General features: G+C 39.4%; 1 protein-coding gene across 2 annotated transcripts in view; it reads left to right on the forward strand.

The window, feature by feature from the left end:
- Positions 1-796: 796 nt before the first annotated feature.
- The window catches only part of TMEM26 (transmembrane protein 26), a 38,838-nt gene continuing 24,093 nt past the window's right edge, over positions 797-15,541 (forward strand). Inside the window, exon 1 of one of the 2 annotated variants that reach the window (XM_079794248.1) lies at positions 797-934. In XM_079794248.1, coding sequence (XP_079650374.1) covers positions 858-934 — 77 coding nt within the window. In that variant the 5' untranslated portion in view covers positions 797-857. Of the gene's footprint in view, positions 935-956; positions 1,499-15,541 lie in introns of those variants that run through there. The other variant, XM_079794247.1, reaches the window with a different exon arrangement.

Here is a 15,541-nt window from a genome sequence, read left to right on the forward strand (position 1 = left end):
GTTTTACTAATGTGGTCCAAAAAGCGTTCTGGCTTGGTAGTAATGTGAGTAGTTATCTCCCCAGAAAGTGGGACCTGAAGCACAGAGCCCCGGAGAGCAATAATTAATGCCCAGGGAGATGTCAGTGACTTCGTTTCATTTTATTTACTTTTGTAATTACCTTCCATCTATAGCCTACTCTATTGATTTTCCATTTACAAGTGGTATAAAGTTTCCTTTTAAAATGACTTCAGTAAAAAAAATCTGAGTTTGTTTAAAGGAAAATGTTAAGTAAATAGTGGTACAGGTGGTAGGAGACCAAACAGGGAAACAGAAATCATTAAGGTATTTCGGGAAACCCTGACTTCAGTTTCCTCTTTGCCCTGGATGCTGGAAAGACCAGAGTTTAATTTATTGGTCATAGACCTCAAGGTGCAGTTCGTTCCCTGCTCCATGAATTTCTCCTTCTATTCTAACTCCTAGCTCTCTATCTTCTATCTCCCTCCACAATTTCCCCTCTGCCCTCTTTTCCTCTACAACATGCTTTCAGAAAAAAAGTGGTGGGGGTGGAGGATGAGAGTGGCAGATGACACAATAAAGACTATTTCTTTTCTTTAATAGCACTGTGTCCAAAGAGTAGAAGCGACCCGGTCACCCATGGATGAGGTTCAAGGAGCTCTGAGAAAGCCCGGGGTGTCTGATTTCCTCTAGTCCCTGGAAGTTGTAGTTCTCCATACTGGGCAGAAACCGTGTTTCTAAAACTGCTGGGACAGCAGATTCTTTGGCTTTCCTCCCTTCCAGCGGAGAGTCACCACGACAGCCTGTTCCTGTAAGAAGTGTGAGTGAATTCAAGCCCTTCAGAGGCAAGCAAGGGGGAGATGACCCAGATGCGTCCTCCTCCCCCTTTTTGGCTATGCAGCACCGTGTCCACCTCTCCTCCTTCCGATCCCTCCGAGTAAGGAAGTTCTTAGGGACTCCAAGGAGGCCGGGGTTGATAGAGGGCAGGGATGGAGCCTAGCTCCCGGGAATGGGAGGGGGTTGGGCAGCGCTGGAGAATAACGTCCAGGAACCAGGACTGCGAGCCCCAGACTCCCGGGAAAGCCCAGCAGTCTGGAGAAGCTGGGCTTAGAGGCGCCCCTCTTTGAAGAGTTCTCAGGAAGTTTGGGGGAGGGGCGAGTCGCTCTCTCCTGTTGAAAGCCAGCGGGAGGTTGAGGAGGGACCACAGTGGCAGCAGGTCTCGGAGCTGTCAGGTTCCTGCGCACAGGCGGGGTTGGGTGCCCCTGGCGGGGTCTGCGGGACGGAGAGGACCGAGGGCAGAGCGCGCCGGCATGGAGGGACTGGTCCTGCTCAACGCCCTGGTCACCCGGCTGCTGTTCTTTCTGCATTCGCTCATCGGGGTCTGGCGAGTGGCCGTGGTGAAGAAGGAGCCGAGGTACTGGCTGCTCGCGCTGCTCAACCTCTTGCTCTTTCTGGAGACTGCGCTCACCCTCAAGTTCAAGCGCGGCCGAGGCTACAAATGGTGAGCGCACCCCGGAGGGGATGGGAGGGCGCGGAGTCTCGGGGCACTGTCCCCCACGGTACTGGTACTCGCAGGCTGCCCGAGAGCCTTCCTCCCGAAGCCCCATCGACTCTTTACTGGGTTTCAGACCCCCTTTGTTCACGCTGGGAGCTTGGAAGGAGCGCAAGATGCGCGCGCGTCCCTTGGGCACCTCAGGGTCCCAGGGCATCACTGGGAAGACTCCAATCACAGCCAGGCGTCACCCAGTCCCAGCTTTGGCAACTTGGAAAAGGAGAAAAAAGAAAGGAAGCGCTTGCTTGTTCTGCAGAAAGTGCTCCAAATGGGGGATTTGGGGGCAAGAGGGGTGTCATGTGACCTGCTTTCTGAATTTGGGGTGTGTGTGTGTCTGTGCGCGCGGGTACTCTGCATACATGCAAGTATGGGAATGCCCTTCGCTGGCCATCAGGGACTTTGGCAAGAGCTTGTGTGCACGGGACAGCGGTGAAGGGCGAGAAGACCCTGACAGCACAACAGTCTGTGCTTTCAGCCGCTTAGCTTCCTTCCAGCCCCTGGAGCCCGACATGGCACCAGCTTCAGGTGTCTGGGTTTGGTCGCTTTGGAGCTTGGCTAATGGTCAGCTCATCTGGTCCAAGATGGGTTGCCACGCTGGTGGAGGGACCAGCAGGGGGTGGTTCAGACTTAACCTCAGTGTCAAAAATTACAGGCTCAGCGTGATGCTTTATTTCCTCCCCCAAAGACTTGAATACAATAGAAGAAACAAACGAGAAAAGGATTCTCTTGCCATTTACAAAGAAACTCCACCTTCATCCCTCCATTCCCAGTAGATTTTCATCCCAAAACTTCTCCAAGATCGGCCTCTTCCTGTGCTAATTTTTAAATACAGTGAGGCTGTGTTTTCATATATGTCAATACTTTTTATAACTACCCAATTCTATGAGAAAGAAAAAAAATAGTACTAGCCAATTCAAGAATTACACACAGCATGCAATTATAGTTAGCCACCATATTGAGGGAGAAAAAAACAAAAACAAAAAACCCTCTCTATAGTTTTACCTATCAGACTACAAAAGACTGTATTTCATGACAGTGCAGGGGTGAATGTGTTGTCTTTTAAAATGATGTAAATCTTGCTTAAAATTTTCACTGTTGAAATTTTTCTAAAATTACCAATGAAAAGAAGTATTTGAGTAGGATCTTAATTTAATACAATAAGGATTGGAATGTTGTTGCCTGTCCCCCTACCCCCACCCCAGTCCCCTCACCCTATGAACAGCTTATAAGCAGGGGGTAGTTAAGGTACTTTCCAGTGTGCCTTTTGGAATATCTCTAAGAAAAAATGGTATTAGCTTCTCAATGGTATTAGTGTTAAAGAAACAAAAGGGGAGAAAAGTGTGCACCCACCAGGTCACATTAAATTGACTTAGTTTTTACTGAGTAACTTTAAAATGCTAAGGTAGAAAACATCTTCAATAATAGGAAGATGAAGTCTGAGATCTGAAAAGTGTTCTACCACCAAGCATTAGAGCTTCTGAAGAAATGTCAACCTCAGAAGAGGGATTAGTTCAGCAGACTCTGAAATATACCTCCTACCCCTCCAAGAGTAAACCAGAGTCCTTAGCTCACATTAAATCAAAATTTCCCTCCAGTTGTATAGAAATACTATAGCTAATGGACCTTCATGTCTATATTATCACTGATGGCTGATTCAGACTAACATGTAACTTACAACCAAGAGAGGAGAAAAAAGTTGATGCAAAAATAGGTGATGGTCAATGTCAAATAAGGGCCTGGGGACATATTCAGACAGGTGATGGGGTAAAATCTGGGCTTTCCTACTTACTTTCTGTGAGGCATTGAGCAAGTTACTTGACCTCTCTGAGCCTCAGTTTTCTCAACTATAGATACTTATCTCATAGATAGTTATGAAATAACATATTGATGATTGATGAATAAAAAAGGAATGGTCTTTTCTAGATCCTAGGGTTTCTCTTTTTTTCCTTCTTATTAAAAGCATCCTGTGTTAATTGGACACCTTTTCTGTCTGTACATCTTTATTTGAGGGACTGGCCAATAAGCCATTGGTTCAGAGCCAAAAAGTAGAAAGAAAATTCTTACCTTTGTTTTAGAATAGGCTCATGATGTAATTCACAAAAATTTTGCTGGCTCATTATCTAGATTAATATTTAAAAACAAGAAAAAAATTGATAGATTTGGCTTATTATAAAATTTCAGGGACAAATGAGTCTTTGTAAATTATCTAAATTGAAATGTGATTTGTAATGCCCTATTCTACTGATATTGTAATTGAATCTGCAAATATGGTAATTTTTGTGGGCAAAGCACTCAGGCTATTCTGTCATAAATCTGAGAAAAGAAATCAGAAGATGGAATGATAAAATATATAGAAAATTATCCCTGATGTAATATAGTAATAATTAAAATATGTTTGACCTGGGACATCTTTCATTCCTAGGCTGACGTTTTCTAGGTAAGGCAAGGCATAACTTTTTGTTTTTTCTTAGTTAAGAAAAGTTTTCATCAGAAAATCAGGACTGATGGAATAAAAAAACACACAAAGTAAATATATGACAGTACCTACTCATTTATATAGGAAAATTTCAATATAGATCTATATAGAGATCTACATTATATAGATATGTATCTTTGTATTTATTGGTCTTATATTTTGTCATTTACCCGGTGGAACCAGAAGTACCTATATGTGAATATATATGTACAAAAATAATAATTTCCATCTTGTTAGAGGAAAATTAACCTAAAAGCAACCAATTATCTATCAGTAGACTGGTTGAAAATTGTAACATACCCAAATATAAAGTAGTTTGCTGATATTAAAAATGAGCTAGATTTTAACTATTGACCTGGTGAGATGTCCATGATATGTTGTCAGGAAAATAACGTTACAGAGTTATGTATATAAGGTCTCAGTTTTTTTGTAAAAAGGACTTGTCAAAGAAACACCCTGCGTATCAGTTGAATACATTATCTATTTACAAGTCAACAAGATGAAATAGAAGTAGGGGAAACCCTCCCATATAGAATATCAATCAGTCAATCAAGTAATGCCTGAATGGTGGACTAAACTCTGTACAACACATGAGGTGAAAATTTCTTTTCTAGAACATCAAATCTACAAACCTCCTTTAGATTACCCTGGGCTAGTTTGAACATTGCTCTTTTGACTATATTTGGCAGCTAGCCACAAATAAATCAAATCTACAAAAATCATGGAACAATAAACAGAGCTATAGAGGAAAATGTGAACAAAATTTCTTGAAATGTAGCAAACATATTACACTGATCCAAAGAATGTTTCTTTAGCTATCCTTTGGAAAGGAAAATGGAACTAGAGCTGCTGAGCTCAGCTGTCCAGGGACAGGCAGCATTACATCAACACTGATAACTTGCCAGTTGGAGAAATTTCACTTGTTGGAATTCTATAGGAGAGGGTAAGCCAACAGCACACCCCTTGTTAAGTGCAATAAATGTATGCTAGTGGAATTTGTTTCATTTCACCTCATGCTTATTAATTTCACCTGCCCATTTACTTACATTCCTATAAGATAGAAATTAGTACCACTTTGCTTTATTTTGTTTTTCTATTGTCTGGGCAACAGTCCAATGGACCTGTGAATTACTATTTAGGCAAAAATCAAACAGAAGACAGTATTTCAGTTGCTTTCTAGCCAATAGTGATGACCAAGATTGTGACACATTTGAAGCCTGTTCACTTGAGAGTAGACAGCATCTGAGAATAAATAGAAATATAAGTTGAATTTATTGGCAAAAGTACATAATTTTAAGCATTGAGCTTTTTCCATTGGAATTTCAAAAACACAAGGTAAACATAATTGAGTTAATAAAACACTTCACCTATTTGGGCACCTTTTGTCATTATCTCTCTTTCCCTCTTCCTTTATTAAGTGCAATCAGATAACTATTAGTTGAACTGTCTAATTAGTAAGCATGATACTATGTTAGACACTGTATGTACAGGCAGAGGAAACAGAAAACAAAGACTCAAAATTTTAAAATAAAAGGTATCATTTTGATTAAGCACTCAATGTGTGGGAATAAGAATAATTATGACTATTTAGCATTTATTAATGTTGAGGTTCTTTCAAGGTTTTACACAGATTATCCCATTGGATACTGATAGAAGCTACAATTGTTTTGTTCCTCTATTTTCACCCATTTTTAGATGAGAAAACAGAGGCACAGAGCTGTTAAAAATCATTTTACTCAGGATCACTTAGTTGGTAATTGGGACAGGAGGGATATTAAGACTCCAACAATTTAGAGGAGAAAGGATGAGATGGGGACTATTGTGGTGGGGAGGGGAAGGCGGGCAAAAGGGGACCTCACAGTATTGTATCTGTAGCAGGAAAAATGGGTAAGAGAGAGGAGTGCAAAGACTGTGTAGATAAAGGATATCCTGAGGTTGGCGAGTGTAGGGAAAGTTGAGCAGATTTCTCTGGAGCAATACAGAGCCTTATCATTCTTCATTCAACAAAAATATCTGGAACATCTAATATGTATTAGACATTGTTTGAGTGCCAAGAATACACAGGTGACTAACAGGTAAAATCCTGTCCTGAAATAACTCACATTTTAATCAGGGGGCCCAGAAAATATCGAAGTAAATAAACAAGTGAGTGAGCTAATAACAGTAAGCAAGTAAATGAATAAATTATTCAAACTATGAAGTCCTTAGGGGTATGGCTTATAGAGGGAAGGAGAACCAGGGGGAAGGGTGGTCAGAGAGGCTTCTCTGGGAAGCCATTTGAGCTGAGTCTGCTAAAGAAGAGAGGGAGCTAGACATGGAAGAGCCAAGGAGATGAAAATTCGAGAGAGGGGCGAGCTAGCTGTGCCTGGGGACATTTCTGACATAACCCCAGAAGACAGACAGACACGGACTTTCTTTTCTACTTTTCCTTATCCCTTCTCCTCCCCATGTATCCTACCTCCAAGGGGAAATTTTCTTCTAAATTTTACATCTTTAGCACATCTCATTTGAAACATCATGTGTTATAAATGTCTAGGGGGTCTCCCAACTGAAAACAAAAAAGATAAAATAGGAATAAGAAGAGATTCTATCCTAAATGGATTTCAAATTCAAACAAATTCTGTAAAAAAAAAACACAAAAAAACACACACAAAAAAAACAAATGAAATCTGTTTTGATTACTTAATTGTATTTAGACAGTTCAAGAGCAGAAATGAAAAACCTGGATTTGACAGAAAACATATGAAGTCTGATCTTGAACAAGTTTTGTGTAGTGAGTGTGGAACTCTATATGATGTAATTCTATAGTATTTGACACATGTATCTTCCTGATCAAAATTGTTTATAAAAATGCCAGAGAGGAAGTTGGGAAGTAAAAGTAGTCTTCTCCTGATGACCTTTTGGATATCAGGGAAGATGAAATGAAGGGATTGGGAAGAAAACCCTGTGATTGCCAGATGGCCAACTTGGGCACTGGAAATTCTCTCAGCAGATAGACTATTTCTCTCCTTGTTCACACTTGCTGTCCATACTTCCTGAAATCTCTCCTTAGTATTTTAGTTATTCCAGTAACACTTTCCACTATGCAATGGATTTATCCACACCACCTACTATGTGATTCCAGAGTTTTGCAATATTCACGGTTGTATGTGCACATTTTACCTCCTGAGCCTTGAGCTCAATGCAAAAGGGTGTCTTCACTTTGCATCCTTTTCGGAAGCACATGTTGAATGTTACCAGCAAATGACTTTGTTTTTAGTGACCTGAGTCATAGCTTTAGAAAGAAGAGTCTTATGCTACCTTGAATGAGTACCATGCTTCACTCTCAAGAAAAAGTCCTATTTTTCTATTTCACAATGGACTTGGGAGGGATCAAAACAATAATTATGTCTGCTTAGTGGGACCCCTGAGAAACTAAACCTTTGAATAATGTCCTTGCTTTCTCCATGAGTATGTTCAACTGAGACATTTAGAACTGAAAATTAAGCTTATAATATTTTGTAGCTTCTTGTACCAGACTGGGAGAAAAACAAAGTGTGGGTAGCTCCCATGAACCACTGCTAAATTTCATGCATTTCCCCTTCTCATGGTGGTGGCATTATTATGCATACAGCATCAGGACAAATCTGAATAGTTTAACTTCTTTTCCAACAATGGAAAATTAATCTTTACATCAAGGATTATTCTCCCCCTGGGCATGTTCCTCACTACTCTGGAAGTACTGGTATCAGGAGAGTTAAACCTGGGGTGCATAAATCCTTTGTTAAAACCATTTTTTAAATAGTTTTTTTAATATATATACTGGTATCAAAAAATGCACTTTCTTTGAAACTCACATTCGAATAATACTAAAAGACATCAAGATTGTTAATATAAAATGCTAGGTGGAGACATATTTTGTTTCTTTTTTTCTGAATATAAGCCTACTATTCATAGTTGTTTAGGAGAGGGGGGATTATATTTTATCTTCAGTTTGTCTGACTGACCTCAAAGAGGTAGCTGGGGGTGCAACTGCCTTAATGTTGTTCATTTATTAGAGTAAACGTTAGTAATTCTTAGGGGAGGGGGATGTCCTCTCGACCATCAGCACTGCTGTCAGCCCTCCTCATGCTTTGCAGTATTTCTTTTTATCTTTTTATTTCCCTGATTGAGTCTCCTGTCCCACACACCTATTTGATCTACCTGAAATAGTCTCTTAATAAAATGACTGTGCCATTTTCTGACAGCCTGTTAATAATAGATATGAGAATGATGATGAAGTTGATGGTAATAATGGAGGTGGTAACAGGTATCAATTATTGAGTACTGACAATGCTCCCAGCCTGCTCTACATTCATTTTCTCACATAATCCTCACAATGACCCTATGGGTTAGTTTACATCTTTATCATTGTTTTATGATGAGGACATTGTTACACAGCAAGGGAAGATTGTTTATCTAAGGTCACAACTAGTAATAATAAATCACAAATATAATTCCTAGCTTCCGGTGAGCACTCATATTTATTGAATCAGGCATTGGCATTGCATGCATATTACCTCATTTATTCCCCACAATAGCCCTGGTGGAACTATTCTTGCTCTTACTTACCAATGAGAAAGCTGAGGCTTAGAAAGGATTCCCCACCCCAGGATCAAATTCCATCAGCCTAATTGTTATGCTCTGCTTTTAATAAACAAATTAGATTTTGCCTGTGGGTAGTACAACTACATATATTTTTAGGGACAAGGGTTCCCTATAGTAGAGAAAGGGTGGCAATATATTTTTTTCTTTTTCAAAGTTAGGTAGGTTAATCCCAGGTGACCTGCTAATGAGCACTGGGATAATTTTGCTTTTAGAACAAAATGTAGAAAAGTTCAGACTGCATAGGGACATGGCTCAAAGACACTCTTGCAGGAGCAGACATCTTTTTATAAACCAAAACAGAATGTAAAAGAAAACAGAAGAGGGGAAAAATTCTAGGTTGTCTTTATTTTTGGTGCTGAAGTGGAAAGCCAAACTCCTCTATAGAACAGAAATAAATACCATTGTTTTTTATAGAATAAAATAAATTAAAGCTTTACATAAATAATACCAGCAATGCAGTTTGTCCTCCAAAGACCATTAAAATTCCTGTTCACTTATTCATTTATAATAATACTAGAGGCTTGGTGCATGAATTCGTGCACAGGTGGGGTCCCTCGGCCTGGCCAGTGATCGGGGCCCAATCGGGCTGTCTCTCCCAGTCCCCGATGTTGGCCGATGGGGGCCAGCCGGCTGGGGAGGGACAATGGGAGGGGTCCAGAGTGTGTCTGGGACGTCTTGCCCAGTCCCAATCCGCTGGACCCCAGCAGCAAGCTAACCTACCGGTCGGAGCATCTGCCCCCTGGTGGTCAGTGCACATCATAGCAACTGGTGGAGCTGTTGACCGAACGGTCGACCTATTGGTCAGACACTTAGCATATTAGGCTTTTATATATAGAGAAAAGCATAATATGCTAATTAGACCAGACAGCTGAACAACCTTTCAGACGAAGCCACAGCTGCGAGGGCTGAGCCCCTTGCACAAATTTCGTGCATCAGGCCTCTAGTTAAACAATAATTCATTGTACTAGGTGCTATGCAGTTGTATGAGAACAAGACAATATAAGCAGTTACATGAGAACAACACTCTGATAACTAAACACTTTTCCACAAATTAAGTTCAGGAGTGCAGAAAGACTGTAGAATAAAGATACAATCAGTATGGTAGAACTTGTTAGACAGATAAAATTTCTTGTGATTTATTCACTGGCTTTGAAGTAGCTGGTGGTTTTACAAGAGAGGAGAGAAGAGAGAAGGGCTTTTCCGGTTGAGGGACTATGATGATGGCAGTACTTAGGGTTTCAGTTGGAACCAATTCATTTAGGAAGATGGCATGATTTGCTTTGCCTCAGAAATTTTATGAGAAAAATAGTACATGCATCCTAAAATTGATGCATATTTTGTTCCTACAACTAGTTTACTCATAGTGAAGCATACTGCTGAGGTTTGAATGTGGGCAACTTCAATTTTAATAATGCTTGTTCTTGTTTTAGATATCCTCTTGGGGCATTTTAGGTTAAGTGAAGTCTATAGTACTGCTGCTACTGGTTTATATCATAATTTGGGATTATGATTTTATTTTTAAAATGGGCATCAACAAACAATGACAATTATTATTAATATTCACCTTCAGAAGTAGTTTTCCCTTAACAAAACATAAATGTAGGCATTTTAAAAGAGTTTTGGAAGTATAAAAAATGATTTCATTGCAATGAGTATTCCCAACCCATTTAAAATTCCTCCTTGTCTCTTCTGTTCCTTTTTTTTTTTTAAGATCTATTTTTATTGATTTTTAGAGATAGCGGAAGGGAGAGGGAGAAAAACACTGATATGAGAGCATGACATCAATACAACTCTATCATCTGATGTCAGCACCTGTTAAAACATACACACTCCATATTCAATTCTCCATTTGGGTGTAATTGTCATGAGCTTATGGCCATTTAATTGTGGCCTCCCTCCCTCTTTAGTGGCAGATACAGACAGAAGGCTCTGGGAGAGAGGTGGTTGTGAGGGGGCTCTAATTAAGAAGACAAGTGGGTGGTGGCTGGAATCAGATTTGTGACTTTGCAGGTATGCAAGGGTTGTGTGTTCTGCAAGAGCACGGGGTGAGTTTTGAGGGAATGCAGAGAAGTAGGTCATATGTTGAGGCTGTCGTATTGGCCACTTTTTGCCCCTGCATTAACAGAAAGGCCTAACTGAGCAGCCCAGGTGGAGCGGGTGGGTGTTAAGGCCCCCTTAAAGACAGCACTCTACAGTACATGTAAGGAGGACAGACAATTCTTAAATTGTTAAACAGGGTTTAGGGGCCCACAAAAGGGTATCTTGACCTACTTTTTTTATTTCCATGAAAGCAGGCCTATTATTATAAAGTGCTCCAGAAATTTTATTGAGGACACTCAAGGCAGTTTAATGTGAGATTTTGAAACGTAGGTCTAGTATTCTTATAAGTCCACTCCTATTTGTAGAGTAGGAAATACTGAGAAATTGAAATCACAATTTGCACAGAAATAATTTTGGAACATTATTTTTGCTTCACTTAAATCTTATCTATTTTCAGGGTTATGCATATGATTGGAAGACTAGAATCCTCATTGTTTGCAGAGAACAAAGCTAAACAGGCTAGTTGGTGATATCATGGTTAATTTTCTCTCCTACTTGCTTTTTTATATTGTTATATGCTTCCAAAATGAACAAATGTTACTTTTCAATAAGAAAACAACAATAATTGTCATATTTAGAAGGATGAAAATGGAATCCTAATTCTAGACTAATGGTGAGTTGAAGTAAATATAATTCATTGCAGGGCTAAATTGCTAAATGTCATGACATAATCATTTTGTGAAAAACATTATAATTCGCTGAAATGACAACTTTGTGTGATAAATAATATTTTATTTTTGGGTGAAATGAACTGAAAAGAAATACAATGAATATAGCTCTTTAAGAGCTCAGAACAGTATCTAGCATGTAGCAAGACCTATAAATATATTTTATTAGTAAATTAGTCCATAAATAAATAGAGAAAAAATCCTTTAAGATGGTGCTCCTGCTGGGTACTTTAGAGAGAATTGCTATGCTGGCTAAGGGCTGTGAAATAAGAAACAAGCAAACAAACAAAAATGTCTGTGGAGAGTAAAAAAAATACATTTAGGAAGGTTTTACCAGTAATTTAGAAAAAATGTCTGAGCAAAGGCAAAGTAATTGGGCATTAAAGTATTAATGTTGGGTACCTCCTGTATTCTGATAAGGTAGTGGTAATTGGTATTGTAATAAATCTGGGTTTCTAAGGGCAAGATAGCTTATTAGCAATAGAGTATTCTCAATTTTGTAAATATTTTCCATTTAGATGTGTCTTATTCATTTACTCATACATTTATCAGTTTTTAGTATATGAATAGTATGTCTTATTTTCATAAACTAGTATCCAGAAACCTAATTTAAGTTATTTTTTAGTTAGTTAGGTTCATCTATGGTATTAGTCTTCATACAAAATGCTTGGCACCTACTTACTTCTGATGCCATTAAGACATGAAGACTGAGTAAAATGATTTGATAGCTTCTGAGAAAGGGCATAGGTTTTATTAGTTACACAGAACAAGGTAGGATCAGGCCTAGTTTTTAATTTTTAGAATGCATATTTCTCTTTGGTTCCAAAAATAAATTGCACTGACAGTGCACGATCAACAATATGGCAAACCTTCAATATAATAAGTAATGGCTAAAATGTAACTTTGAAATATTAAATCTTTCATAGTAGCAGAACAATATTAAATTCACACAAGAACAGAATCATTAGTTTCCTTCAGTAACACCTCTGATAAATCAATTTATGATGATATTTCAAGAGGAGGCTTCTATAGTCAAACCAGCAACAGAGAGGCAAGAAAATAGGAACTTTAATCAACCATGGCCTTATCCGATTACTACATATTTGTGAGGAGCCCACCAGCACGTGCCATGCATTGTGGAAGGAGATGAGGATATGATGATCAGCAGATAGACCCAGTTCTTGTGCTGGTATTACTTAGAATTGCTGGGAGACGGCCATGCGCGCGCGTGAATATATAATTATAAATTTTGAAAATATATGGGGTAAAAGTGAAGAGTGTGAGGGGACAAGCATAACAAGGAGATCTGATTTAGATGCAGGGGAGAGGAAATTTTTTCTGTAGAGTCCCATATAGCTGACATGAACTATGAGAAAGAAATAATCAAGTGAAAGGCGAGGAAGAGAAGTATTTCAAGGGAGAGGAATATATATGAGCGACGGCCTGAGTTAGGAAGGCACTTAGTTTTTATCCCGAACTGAAAGAAAAACACTGTTAGAGTAGCACGGCGAGGAAGAATAGTAAGCAACAGTACCCAAGAGGTCGGTAGCCCTGATGGTGTGGCATTTTATAGGTCATGGTGGGCAAATGGCCCTTGCAAACCACGACCTGTCCAGTGAATGTGAAGTCAGGTATAATGTTGTCCTCAGCAGCACAAACAACTTTCCTTAATTCAAGGAGTCTTAAATAGGTTTAGTTTTGAGAATCGTCGTTTAAAAATAGAATTGGTTATGTTATTTTAAGACAGTCTTCTAAATGGGTATCCTCTCTATCCTCTTTCAGCCAGGCATGTATTTGCAGAGCTGAGCCTGTATAAGGCAGCAACTCATGTGTATTAAGCACATACTGAAATAGGAATTTTTAGGGGTGAAATGGGCAGGTTCAGGGAATTTTTAAAATTAAGGGGGTCCATGGAAAAAGCACAGGGCTACAGAGCTGCAAAAGGGTACATTTCCATAAGACAAGGGAGTTGGGAGAGGCACCAGTTACATTTCCATAAGGTAAGGGAACTGGGAGTAGCAAAAGGTCTATATTTACAAAATAAAGTAGGAGGGCCTCTTGTGTCCCATGTGAGGTTTGACCTTTGAACTCAGGAGTTGCTACAGTGACCAAATCAAAGGGGAGTGGTAGCCAATCAGAGGAGATATCGAGGCACAAAAACTGCAGCCTTTATAAACCGGGGAAAAGGGAACTCGGTGGGACTCTTTCCCCCTCCCCACGTGGGAGTCTGTGCTGTGAGATTCTTTCCCCTTATCCACGTGGGAGTCTATACTTGTTCTTCAATAAATGTCACCTTTGCTATACCACCTTTCGTCCATGGTTTCATTCTTCGCCTCCATTGGACAAGAGCCCAGGAGACCATCTTGCCCAGGGGAACACCGTGTGACCCAGTCCAAAAATTCCATATCAGTACAATATCAGGCACATAAGTCACACTGTCTCATTTAATCCTTAAACTACCCTACGGGGTGGATATTATTATCCCTATTTTATAGACAAGGGTATGGAGTCTCAGGGAAGTTAGCAATTTTCCAAAGATGAATGAATGAAAGATGCAAGATTCAAATTTGGGTCTCTTAATTTTGTGAACTTTCTACTGCAGTGTGACAATTCCTCAAGGGGCACAACAAAAGAAGCACACTTGGCATTGGACCTCCTAAAATGGGAATAAAAGGTCCTGGTAGATGCCAGTAGCCTCCATTCACTGCATCTGTTCAGTCCTTCCTTATTCATAAATTCATGAACTTTTAAGCAAATAAGCATTTGTTTAACAAGCATTAATTAAAGACTTAGTAAGACACCTGATACCACTGAGGAGAGGAAAAGATGAAGGAAAGGGAAGAGGGAAGGGACATAAAGATTAAATATTCAGGATCTACCTTCAAGGAATTTAGGAAATCTAAGTCTCATATTTAAATAACTATAAAACAGTGAGAATGTGTTGGCTCCCAGGAGAAATACAAGTTAAGATTAATTCCTGGTATGCCCTTGGAATACAGGTATGATGTTGATGGGTAGAGAGGTAAAGGGAGGGTATTCCAAAACAGAAAATTATAAATTGGAGGGACATTTGCCATAAAGCCATTTTAGAACCTCTCTTGTAGATTAATCAAGTGAAGGAGCACAGAGCACTTCATTCTTAAAGGGGACCCATGGTCAAACAAAACATAGATGGCTGAAATATATTCTTCATAGTCAAAATAACATATTTTAATACGTCTCTAGTTAATAGAGACTTTTATTTTCTCCATATTTTTTTAAGAATTTGAGTTGTACAACTGCTACAGCCTGCTACTGGGGATTAGACAGAGAGGGAGGAGAGAAGGAAGCTCCTGATTCTGATTTGCCGTTGGTCAGTACGTGGTACTACATATTGGGTTAAGAGGGTGGGAAATATGGTGAGAAAAACCATGGACTCTGACACTCATGATTTGAATATGATTAATTCTTGAGACCTCAAGGTGATTCCTTCTTTACCCCCTTTTCACTTATGGCAAATAAGTCTAATGAAGAGGGAAGGCAGTGAGGGCAACTTTCCAAAACATTTTGTTTTGTTTGTTTTAAATACATAGCAGGTTGGATCTACACAGTGGGTTTCAAGTAGCTCAGCTTGACAGGATGTGGTAAGGGAAGTGGAAGGGGAAGTGGAGATAAAGCTAAATAATGGAAGCTTAGAATATCAGATTATGGGATTTAGATTTTCTGTAGTAGGAAACACAGAAAAGCTTGGATCTTGACTTTTTTGGGGTGTTTTTTGTTTGTTTGTTTGTTTTGTTTGTTTTTTGTGGTTTGTGTGTTTGTTTTAACATAACTAGAGTCCAAGTTAGAGGAAATAAATTGAAACAGGATAGTATTTCTTCCAATTTTAGAAATAAATGTTATACATAGAAATGTTATAGGGCCCTAGCTGGTTTGGCTCAGCAGATGGAGAGTTGGCCTGTGGACTGAAGGGTCACAGATTCGATTCCAGTCAATGGCACATGCTAGGGTTGCTAACTGGATCCCCAGTAGAGGGTGTGCAGGAGGCAGCTGACCAATGATTCTCTCTCATCATTGATATTTCTATCTCTCTTTCCTTCTCCCTTCCTCTCTGAAATCAATGAAAATTATTTAAAAAGGAAA

The sequence above is a fragment of the Cnephaeus nilssonii genome (assembly GCF_951640355.1).
Source record: "Cnephaeus nilssonii genome assembly, chromosome: 16".
Taxonomy (NCBI): Eukaryota; Metazoa; Chordata; class Mammalia; order Chiroptera; family Vespertilionidae; genus Cnephaeus; species Cnephaeus nilssonii.